General features: G+C 40.7%; 1 protein-coding gene and 1 long non-coding RNA gene across 2 annotated transcripts in view; one reads left to right on the forward strand and one right to left on the reverse strand.

The window, feature by feature from the left end:
- MIPEP (mitochondrial intermediate peptidase) overlaps nt 1-12,029 on the forward strand; it is a 135,602-nt gene that overhangs the window by 57,995 nt on the left and 65,578 nt on the right. The window contains exon 16 of the mRNA XM_007533689.3: nt 4,473-4,592. Coding sequence (XP_007533751.1) covers nt 4,473-4,592 — 120 coding nt within the window. The remainder of the gene's footprint in view (nt 1-4,472; nt 4,593-12,029) is intronic.
- On the reverse strand, nt 4,463-6,468 carry LOC132539445 (uncharacterized). Its single transcript, XR_009550734.1, has 2 exons — nt 5,450-6,468; nt 4,463-4,809 (listed from the first exon to the last, which is right to left on the reverse strand). It is a non-coding gene; the product is annotated as an uncharacterized LOC132539445 (long non-coding RNA).

Raw genomic sequence — 12,029 nt, forward strand, 5'->3', positions numbered from 1 at the left:
ACTGCACTCAGTAGCCAGTTTTTGTTTTTCCTTCTTCCTTCTTTCCTTCCTTCCTTCCTTCCTTCTTTCCTTCCATTCTTATTTCATTTGATAAGACAGCTAGAAATTGAGAGCGGGAAAGGGAGAGAGTGTGTGTATGTGTGTGTGTGTGGGGGGGCTGGGCTATGGTGCAACTGGTTAAGTGTACATGTTACCACGTGCAAGGTCTGGGTTCAGGCCCTGGCCCCGGCCCCACCTGTAGGGAATAGGCTTCACAAACAGTGAAGCAGTACTGCTGGTGTCTCTCTGTCTTACTCTTCCTTTTATTTTATTATTATTTTTTTAACCAGAGCCCTGCTTAGGTGGTGCTGAGGATTGAACGTGGGACTTTGGAGCCTCAGGCATGATTGTCTCTTTGCATAACCATTATGCTATCTATCCCCACCATTGCTCTTCCTCTATGTTCTCTCAATTTCTGTCCTTAAAATTAAATAAAGTCTAAAAATATTTTTTTTTATAAAAAGAGAGAGAGGAACACACCTGTAGACCCACGTCACACTTGTAAATCTTCCCCCAGCAGGTAGAGAGTTGGGACTCAAACCTGGTATACTACCACCCTGCCCTTGTGTATGTAATTCTTTTTTTCTTCTCTTTTTTAAAAAAATTATTTATTCCCTTTTGTTGCCCTAGTTGTTTTATTGTTGTAGTTATTATTATTGTTGTCATCGTTGTTGGACTGGACAGAGAGAAATGGAAAGAGGAGGGGAAGACAGAGAAGAGGAGAGAAAGATGGACACCTACAGACCTGCCTCACAGCTTGTGAAGCGACTCCCCTGTAGGTGGGGAGCCAGGGGCTTGAACCGTGATCCTTAAACCAGTCCTTGCGCTTTGCACCACGTGTGCTTAACCTGCTGCGCTACCACCTGACTCCCTGTGTATGTAATTCTTAATTTCCATCATTTCTGGAGAGTTATCTAAACAATGGCATGAACACTCATCTTTTATCTAAGCCAGTATTCACTTTAAAAAAAACAAATATTTGAAAAAATGTTCTTATTTATTTATTATGAATATAGACAGATGGAAATTGGAGGGGTAGGGAGAGAAGAAAGAGAGAGAAACCTGCAGCACTGTTCCATCGCTCATAAAGCTTCCCCCCTGCAGGTAGTGATTGGGGTCTTGAACCCAGGTACTTGCACACTGTAATGTATACATTCTACCAGCTGTGCCACTAACTGGCACCCAGTATATATATTTTAGCCAACAGAATTATCACTGAGGCTTGGTAACTGCATGACTCTACTGTTCCCAACAGTCTTTCTCCTTTTCTTTATTCTCCTTTTGTTTTGGTAAAGGGTGAGAGATAGTGAGAGGTAGAAATAGAAAGTGAGGGAGATGGAGAGACACCTGAAACACTGCTGTACCTCTCATGAAGCTTCTTCCCTGCAAGTGGGGGCTGGGGGCTTGAATTCCAGTTGTCACATATGGTAGATAATGTGTATGCTCTACTGGGTGCACCAGGGTCTGGCTCTAGTATTTACTTTTTAATGACCCAGTTGCCTAGTTAAATGTGTAGTTACTATTTAATTGCTTTAAGTTTTGTAAAATCAGACCTGAGGCAGTAATGAATGAGTTCTTGGTTTTCTAGTACCTTAAAATACATAGTTAAAAATATACACATAGTTCAGTGAAGAAAATGCATATCATAGACAAAACCACGATTTTACATTTATTTACATTCTTCAGTGTTTACTCATGTTAACACAACTGAAAAAGAATTTCTGAATCATCTCACAGGATTAGTATCATGTGGCAAGAGTTTGTAGGACTGCTGATGTAGTACTTTTTATAATTATTTATTTATTTATGGAGACAAAGAACTCTAGTGGGAGAGGGGAGGAAGAAAGAGACCTACAGCAGTGCTTCATCACTTGTGAAGCTGCCCCCTCCCCCGTAGGTGGGGACTGAGGGCCATGTGCACTCAGCCTGCCCCGAAGTACTACCTTTTAAAATCATATGTTATGACTTTTTAAAAAAATAGAGACAGAGAAAGAATCACAGCACTGAAGCTTCCTCCAACACAATGAGAACTGAGCTCAAACTCGGGTCACTACAAATAGCAAAGCATCATATTATCCAAAGGAACTATTTCTCTGGCCCTCCCTGACCTTCTTTCACTTTTTCCACTCTCCGAAAAAAGAAATGTATGGGCACAGGGAGGTGGAGGGAAAGAGAGAAGAAAGCTTGAGAGGTTTCCAGTCAGCCCCCTTGAACACTAGCAACAAACAGGTAAGAAGGGAATTGGCTCACATTTCTAAGGTGGTGCAAACAGGGTTTTAGAAAATTATGAATTTTGCTGCTGTTGTGTGTGTGTGTTTTTAAATGCTTATGTGACTCTGAAGTTCTTAGTTGCAGGTGCACGTGAGTCCCCAGGTGGCAGAGTAGGCTCATAACTTTAGAATTCTTTGGCTTGTTAGCACATGAGCATGAAATAAGCACACATTTCATTTATTTTGCTCTGCTTTTATAATTAAATGAAAAGATTGGTCCATGTTTATGCTCTTCATTGGTACAAATTATAATTGAAGGAATAAAACTTGAATTGGATCCATTTATAGTTTGAGACAAAAAGGTCAGAATTTGAGCCCCAGTTCTTAATTATCTATTATTAGAATACAGACAAGACATCATGGATGAGTCATTGTGGCTCCTCTGATTATCTTCATGCATTGTTACTCATTATGAAATACAGAATTGAAAGAACTGTATTTAGCTATATGTTTAGATTACTGGTTAGAGTAAAGCAATATTTATATTTAGGAGATGTCTGTAGTTTTCTAGGGAAGATTTAAACTTGACTTTATAATTTAAAGCCATAATTCTATATCTAGATGAAGCCAGAGCTAGAGGTCATTTACATTTTTTCTTTTTATCCAAACTAATCCTCAGTTCTTTTAAGTCAACAGCTGAACATTCTTTATAGATTCCATTTTTGCATCAGAAAGAGACATTTTGGAATCTTAATTGCATATCAGTATTTTCCCTTTAAAATAGTTTCTCCTTTCTTGCATCAGGTTAACACCAAATATTTTGTTAATTGTGATGTCACATGTTGTAGTGAAAATGCAGCATTCCTTAGATTTTTCTGGGTAAATTTAAATTTTCAGAGCTCTATAAGCAGCAGATTTTATGTTTGCACATTGCAAACCTTTATCCCCGTATTTTGGTGAACTGCTCCTCTGTTCAGACAGATCTTTGTGGTGGTTGGTGTGTGTGTGTGTGTGTGTGTGTGTGTGTGTGTGTGTGTGTGTGTACCCCCTCCCTGTCCCCATATATAACAGGTTCTCAACAGCATTCATTCAGACATTCCAGAATTAAAAATTCATTTTCCAGCAGGAGCCATTTTGCTTTTTCTCACCATATCTGCATAGGTTTGTCTCCCTTGTTCTTGCTGGGTTAACTGGTGTGTATCTGCATTGCTTTGGCTGGAGTGAGTATGGGTGTTGGGTGTACTTCACCTGAGTGTTGGCTGCCAGAAGTAGCTCCCAGCACCCAAGAACCTGAGCTGGAAGGAGCAGGCTGGAAAGTGAATGGGTGAATGAATACAAACTATTGGCAGTGGCATACCTGGTTGAGCGCACATGCTACAATGCACGAGGACCATGGTTCAAGTCTCCAGTATCCACCCTCGGGGAAATTTTACAAGTGGTAACACAGTGCTGCAGATGTCTCTCTCTCTCTCCCTCCCTCCCTCTCTACCTCCTCCCCTTTCAATTATTGTCTCTATGAAATAATTATCATAATAATTTTTTAGCATCAGAAGTATTTAGGGCTCTTTATTTATTGGCAGTACTTTGGTAACCAGAAATCCACCAGGGGAACTGATCCCTTGCTTCTTTATTGCCTGCAGTTAATCTGATTCATTGCACATCATTTTGCCTAAAGACAGTTTCCACAAAACTAGAGATGATGTGAAATGAGGACTTACTTGTATACACACACACACAACACACACTATACGAAATTATTGTTTTGTGGTCACAAGTTTAATTTGCTGTAGTATACATAAAGAATATCTTATATATGAGATTTAAGGGCTGATGAAGTAGCTCATTTGGACAGTGAGCTCCTTTGCTTTGTATATGACCCAGAGTCGAGCCTGGCCCCCACCACATTGAAGGAAGCTTCAGAGTTGTGATCTCTTTCTGCCTCACTGTCTCTATCTAAGATGATGATGATGATGATGATGATGATGATGATGATGATGATATTCAGTATTCTTTGATCCTGCTTGTGAAAAGTTTGAGAACTTTTCATCATGGTCTTTTCATGAGACAAAAAGAATAACTCAAGCCATAAACATTATACTTATGAATGTTTTCAGCTGTGATTTATGATGATTATTCTGGAGCACAGACAACATTTTTTTCTTATCAACTTCTTAGATGTAAGGATAGACTCCTAAGATTAAACAGATGATTCCTTCTGTCTAGGTCTTTTATGCTACTCTGGATCAGATCTACCATGGGAAACACCCCTTGAAGACTTCAACCACAGACATCCTCAGGGAAACACAGGAGAAGTTCTATGGCTTGCCGTATGTTGAAAATACTGTGAGTCTAGTATCTTACGCATCCTGACCCTGTTGTGTGTCTGAGGGTGGTTCTACTCGCTGTCTGTGGAAGGAATGTGCTGGGAACACTTGCCCCTTTTGCAGATCATGTTGTCCTTACCTCTGTGTTGAAGCTTCACGAGTTCCTGGGCTCATCTGTGTCTCCTACCATTGATGTGCATGTGCTTGTTTTCTTCCTGTCAGCACTGTTTGCACTCCTAGAGAAAGTGGGGACAACAATAGTTAGGGAAGTCAATCCACATAATTTTTCCTCAGTGTATCACCTACCCAGCCACTCACTAGATTTTTCTTATAATGAAAAATGTAGTGTGAGAACCAGGTTGAGTGTGGTGAGGTTTTTCCCATTGAAAAATGGGGAACTGAGGAAATGAATCTCCCTGTCAGACTCCCTCTTGTTAAGGTAGAGCTGGGGAGAAAATAAGGGTCCCAGTTTTTGCTTCCCTGTCAGCTACTCCCTGTCTCCAGAAACCCTGCATTTTTCTGCCTCCAGGGGCTCGGCATTCCTTAAAACATTAAGCACTGAGGTTAAGTCAATGTGTAAAGTCTTATCTACTAGACAGCTAAATGTGCATGGAAATAGTTCATATTTGCCAGACAGAGAAGATAGCAGGGCATTTTTATCGTCATTGTACTCTTTCAGCAATTTATGATTTCTAAGACATATTTAATCAATTGTTCCAGATATATAGTGCTCATTATAATCTTACCTACTTTAGACCATATATACAGTTTATTATTTCGGTGCTGTGAACTATTGAACTCTTGATTTTCTGTACTGGTGAACATTTGTAGCAATAATGATAATAAATGGAATAGATCATAACGACAAGTACCTACATCTCAATAGTTTTTTTCCCAGAAGACCAAGTGTTGCATGATTCATGTATTTTTAAGTGTCTGTCTTGTTTTTGTGCTTAGTTTAGTATATCCCTCTTTGCTTTCCTGGTTATCTCTGGGATCCAGCATAGTGACTCCTCTGCTTCTAGTAGCCTTTTTTCTTATTTTCCTTTTCTATTTTATATTGTGAGAGCCTTAGAAATTTATTTCTCTTTTGAGTTCTTCACTGACCCATTGGTTGTTAGTAGCATGCTGTTTAATTTCCACATGGTGTAGCTTTTCTTACTGTCTTCTTACTATCCTCTTATTGATTTCTAGTTTCACACCATTTTGGTCAGAAAAATTTACAGTGATTTTACTTACCTATCTTTGTCTTAGTTCCTTTGGTAGAATAAAAAATTGATTTCTGTACTGAAATTCTCTCTTTGCTCATACTTGGTGTGTAAATTGTTTAAGGTTTTTAGAAGTATTAAACAAAAAATATTCTTTTAAAGTGTGTCTGTTTTTGGAAAATGTCCAATAATTTATTTTAATTTACTGTTAAGATGTTCAAGAAGAATCATACCCTAGTTAGCAATCCCTTGCCCCACAAGCCACACACTTGACCAGTCCAGGGTGGTAGTTGCTGTTGAGGTTCCAGGTGGAAGGTGGGGGTGTTCTGTGGTGCTTGTTGCTGTGGGGTCTCCAGGGTAATGGATCAGAAGGCAGTGAGGCAGGGCCATGGAGGGGCTGCTGACTCTGTGCTCCTGCCTGTGGATTCATGACTAGGGAGGTGGCCAGGTGGTGGTACACTTGGTTAAGCACACATAGTATGAAGCACAGGGACTGATGCAAAGATCCTGGTTCAAACCTCTAGTTCCCTACCTGCAGGGGTGGGGGGGTCACTTCACAAGCAGTGGAGTAGGTATGCAGGTGTCTTTCTCTTCCCCATATCTGTCTTCCCCTCCTGTCTCTGTCTTATCCAAGAACAACAACAAAATGGAAAAAATGACCATCAGGAGCAGTGGATTCATAGTGCAGGCACCAAACTCCTGCTATAGCCCTGGAGGCAAAAAAAAAAAAAAGCTATCTTTGATTCTGTATTTGTACATTGAATCAGTTGTGCTATTTGTATGGTTGTAGCTGACAGAGTTTTCAGTGCCTCCCCTGTTCTGTGTTTGCCAAGTAATGGGACAGTAACATTGAGTGAGGCAGACAAAGTCCTTGCCTTTGGGGAGGCCTATGTTAGAGATGGCTTTTTAAGTGCTCATAAGATAAATCACCTAATAGTGTTCTTGTTTTGCCATGCTTCTGACCCTGGTTGTAGCCTGGCCCCCACTGTACTAAGGAATGCTTCAGTGCTGTGGTGTCTTTACCTTTCTCCTTCTGTCCCTCTGTCTCTGTCTCTACCTGAAGAAGTGATGAAGTGCCATCAATGAAGGAAGAAAGGAAGAAAATAGAGTGGTTTCTTTTTATTTTTTTCTATACTGAGGGATTAATGGTTTACAGTTGACAGTAAATACAACAGTTTGTACATGCATAACATTTCTCATTTTTCCACATAATAATGCAACCCCTACTAGGTTCTCTTCCATCATGTTCCAAGACCTGAACCCTCCCCCCCCACCCCAGAGTCTTTTATTTTGATGCAATACACGAACTCCAGTCCAAGTTCTGCTTAGTATTTTCTCTTCTGATATTGTTTTTCAACTTCTGTCTGTGAGTGAGATCATCCCATATTCATCCTTCTGACTGATCTCACTTAGCATGATTCCTTCAAACTCCATCCAAGATGGGCTGAAAACGGTGAAATCACCATTTTTAATAGCTGAGTAATATTCCATTGTGTATATATACCACAGCTTGCTCAGCCACTCATCTGTTGTTGGACACCTGGGTTGCTTCCAGGGTTTGGCTATTACGAATTGTGCTGCTATGAACATAGGTGTACACAAATCTTTTTGGATAGGTATGTTTGTTCCTTAGGATATATCCCCAGGAGAGGAATTGCAGGGTCATAGGGTAGGTCCACTTCTGTCCTTCTCCACAGGGGCTGGATCATTTGACATTCCCATCAGCAGTGCAGGAGGGTTCCTTTGTCCCTACAACCTCTCCATCACTTGTTGCTGCTACCTTTTCTTTCTTTCTTTCTTTCTTTCTTTCTTTCTTTCTTTCTTTCTTTCTTCCTAAGAATTTATTTATTTATGAGAAAGATAGGAGGAGAGAGGAAGAACCAGGCATCACTCTGGTACATGTGTGCTGGTGATTGAACTCAGGACCTCATGCTTGAGGGTCCGTCCGATGCTTTATCCACTGCACTACCTCCCCGGACTACTGCTGCTACCTTTGCTGATGTATGACATTCTTACAGGAATGAAGTGGTATCTCATTGTTGTCTTTTTTTTTTGCCTCCAGGGTTATCACTGGGGCTCAGTGCCTGCACAACGAATCCATTGCTCCTGGAGGCTGTTTTTCCTGTTTTGTTGCATTGCTATTGCTGTTGTTGGATAGGACAGAGAAATTGAGAGAGGAGGGGAAGACAGAGGTGGGGAGAGAAAGACACCTGCAGACCTGCTTCCCTTGCCTGTGAAGTGACCATCCTGCAGGTGGGGAGCTGGGGACTTGAACCAGGATTCTTGTGCTTTGTACTATGTGCACTTAGCCCAGTGTGCTACCACCTGAGCCTCTCTCATTGTTGTCCTTATTTGCATTTATGAATGGTTTATTTTGAGCATACATTTACCTAAGTATTATACCTGGCTATTTGTCAAACATTCATTCACTTGCAGCTGTCCCATGAGTTGTGACCTCTCATAGACTAAACATAAATTCTGAGATGACTGAGAATTCTGATGCATAATGCAGCTAATACCGAATATATGCTGTAATTCTAGCTTTTCAGAGGAGTGCTTCTTCTGAATTAGTCTTGATAAAAAGAGTTGCCTTCATGTTGTCATCATGCTCTTGCCTTCTTCCTCATTCTTGCTGATATAGTGGCTTTGTAGCAGCAAGGTAGACTAAATGGGCTCAGAAAAAGCCATGGTGATGATCATGATAATGGTATTGGCCACGATAATATGTCTAGGCAGAAGAAAAGAATGATTTAGGGGCTGGGTAGGCCATTGAAAAAACCCTGAAGTGGGGTGTTCGTTAGGTTTGTAGGTGGTGGTAAAAGCAAAGAAGTGATGAGTGACACCTGTGGAGGTAGAGATAATGTGAGAACATAAAAGCTGATGAGTTTTAGTGGAGGTACTGCTGTCCCATGGGGAAATACCAGAGTGTAGCTGAAGGGACAAAGGGCTTGAAGCCCAGAATGTAGATGAAGGTCACAGCAGCGTGGATCTGGCAGTGATGTTCCCGTAGAAGAGAGTCCTGTCAGCTACGGACATGGTTGTCACTGGACAGCAGGAGTCTCCTGGGCAGATGAGGGGGACCCAGAGGGTGAAATGAGTGGGGATCCAGGAGAAGAGCTGGAGTACTATTTAAGCAGTGAGTGCACACTAGACTAGCCAGTTTGGCTGGAAGAGAACTTCTGGAATGGCTCTTTTTTTTCTTCCAAGTACCAGATCCCCCCGCCCCCAGTTTTAAATATTGCTTTCATCTGCTACTACAGTTGCAGCAGTATGATGCCCCCATTGCTTTCTGCTACTATAGCCTTACATTGACTGCCTGTAGCTTGGAGCATAATTTACAAAGCATTTATTTTGGATGTGTATTCTGTTGTACCCAAATAACAGACTAATAAATCAACTTTGAGCTTGTAGTCTTTGGGTAATCAGAAGGAAGGCTTCCCATCTTGAAGCTGACTTTTAAAGTAGAGCTTTAAGCTGACATCGCTATTGTCATAATTATATGTGCCACTGATTTACTAGTGGGGAGATGGAGTACCACCAGCGGTGAACCCACTTGTTTATGTAGTATATTCATCCAGATCAGTTTTCAAAAAAATCCTCGTCACCACATCTGAGGGCAGGGTAAGAGGAGGAAACCAGTGTAACTAACGGAGGAGTGCAAGAGATTCTGAGAGCACTCTGCTGTAGTTATTGTCTTGTTTTATTTTGTTTTTGTTTTTTAGTAGACAGTTTCAGGCAGAAAAAATAGAAAATAAAACTGAGAAAATGACATGGGTGTTGAGACTCTGACTTATTACTCCTAGAATTTATTTTCCTTCCTGTTAACTGATTAGTCAGTTTCAGTGAACTTAATATGTAAAAATATATTGACAAGTTTGTATGTATAGCTCTAGAAATCCACATGGTTATTTGACAGTTGTGTATTTAAATACTTTTAAAATGCTTATATTTTTAATTTTAATTGTAGAGTTTTAAAACTTTTCATAGATTAAAATTTTAATTTAGTCCTTGTGTAATTTTGGGGAGCCAGGGTGTTGTGCATGTGAATTTCTCTGTTCTGGGCTGCTTATTCATTCAGATAGAGCAAGACAGAGAAGAGGAAACAACTCAGCTTGGGAACTTCTTCTGTTGCCATAACACCTTCTGTTGGGTAATAGGGCTGAACTTTGGTTGTGTATATAGTAAGGTGGCCTGTCTGGTGAGATATCTCTCTGCCTAGTTAACTTTTTAAAACTTTTGTAACATGAGAGGGAGCGGAAGCTGAAAGAACCAAAGAATAACTCTAGTGTATGCCAGTGTCTGAGATCAAACTTAGAACTTCACACACCTAAGTCCTACGCTCAAACTATGGTGGCATCTTTTGAGGGACCCTCGCTTTTTTATCCTCCTCAATTTTTAAAGTTAAGATTCTGTTATGGTTTATGAACCACTTATAGCAGGAGTGGGAATCATCCAGCCCACAGGCTGTATTTACTGAGATCTTTTGATCTGGCCCTGCCACAGCAACTGCAGGCAGGACTTAAAATTCAATAAAACCAGAAGGTTTTGTTTTTCCTCTAGCAATATGAAGTGCTTATTTTTAAGTTGTTAAGTTTGTGTGGCCCAGTGCATGATCATGTAAAAATCCAAAGGACTCTTGGCAAAAAAAAGATTCCAGACTCCTGATAAGTAGTATCCAGTATTCATGATTTTATTTAAAAGCTTTAATTTTGGAATAAATGCTATAATATGGAAATAAATAATTGCCTATTGACTTTTCTGCCATATAGATTAAAATGATAATCAGATTTTCTCCCAAGTAATTATTTCAAACTATAAGGTTGGGAAGAGTATGTGTGATCACATGGGAGTTATGATTATTTTTAGAACTGTAACACTGTTAAACATTTTATGTATGTAAAGGTTTTAAGATGACTGTTGACTGCGAACCATTAATCCCACTCCCCAATTTTTTTTTTAAGTTTTTAGATGGTGGGCTGGGCAGTGGTCCACCAGTAGAGTGCACACATCACCATGCACAAAACCTCAGTTTAAGCCCCCATTCCCCATCTGTGGAGGGATGCTTCATGAGCAGTGAAGTAGGTCTGCAGTTGTCTATCTTTCTCTCCCCCTCTACCTCCCCTTCCTCTCTCAATTTATTTCTGTCCTATTGAATGAAATAAAAAGAAGGGGGAGAAGAAAAAGGAAGAAAAAAAGTGGCTGTTGGGAGATATGGATTCGTAGTGCCAGCACCAAGCCCCAGCAATAGCCCGGGTGGCAGTAAAAAAAAAACTCTGATGGTGCCTAGGCTTGAACCTGTGACTTTGGTCACCTGGAGCCTTGGTCATCTTCTGCATAACCACTGTACTATGAGAATCTTTATATAGAAATCTGGGAGATTTCTAGAGCAGACCTGTGGCATAATAGTCTATAGCAAAGTATACTTCTACTATATGAACTATATAACAAGAAACTCCACAATGTCAGTACAGCCAGATTTGCCTGACAATCATAGGCATCCTCTAGAGATGGGTGAAATTCTAGGTTACAGTTGGCAAATGGGAGAGTGATGAGATATGTCTTAGTAGCAGTGTAACATTCTTAGCAGCACAAAGCAGCTGAGATATAGAGGACTATGGACTCTTAAACCTTGGCCTCATGAGACTTCCTGAGGGATTATCCTGTTTAAGGACTCATAGTAAGGTAGTGGGTGGTAGAGATAACATAATGATTATGTAAAAGGACATGCTTGAGGCTCCGAAGTTCCAGGTTCAATCCCCCTGTAATCCAGAGTCAGAGCCGACCAGTGCTCTAGTATATCTATCTTTCTCTCATTAAAATAAGAAATATAATATGTTAAAAATGAAACCAGCAGAATAGTAACCAATCTGAATCTGGCAGTTGAGCCTAGTAGAGCCAGTGTGGTTATGTCACCTCCCCATATGGAGAACCATTTGCTTGAGAGCTGCTGCATACAGAACTGAGTAGTTACTTGGATGGAGGTGGAGGAACTGAAACTTTGCCTTGTGGAGTCTTGCAGAGAGAACTGTGCCACATTAACTATATTGGGGGGTCTAAGAAAAGTCAAGGTTCAGTGTGAAGCCCTCCTCCTGGGATGTACACTTTCCAGTTCTCCTTAGGAAATGGCAGTGGCCATTGCAGTTTATCCCCTACCCCCACAACACTTACTCTCTCTCTCTCTCTCCTCTCTCTCTCTCTCCTCTCTCTCTCTCTCTCTCTCCCATCTCTCTCTCTCCCTCCCTCCCTCC

The sequence above is a fragment of the Erinaceus europaeus genome, chromosome 7, assembly GCF_950295315.1.
Source record: "Erinaceus europaeus chromosome 7, mEriEur2.1, whole genome shotgun sequence".
Lineage (NCBI taxonomy): Eukaryota > Metazoa > Chordata > Mammalia > Eulipotyphla > Erinaceidae > Erinaceus > Erinaceus europaeus.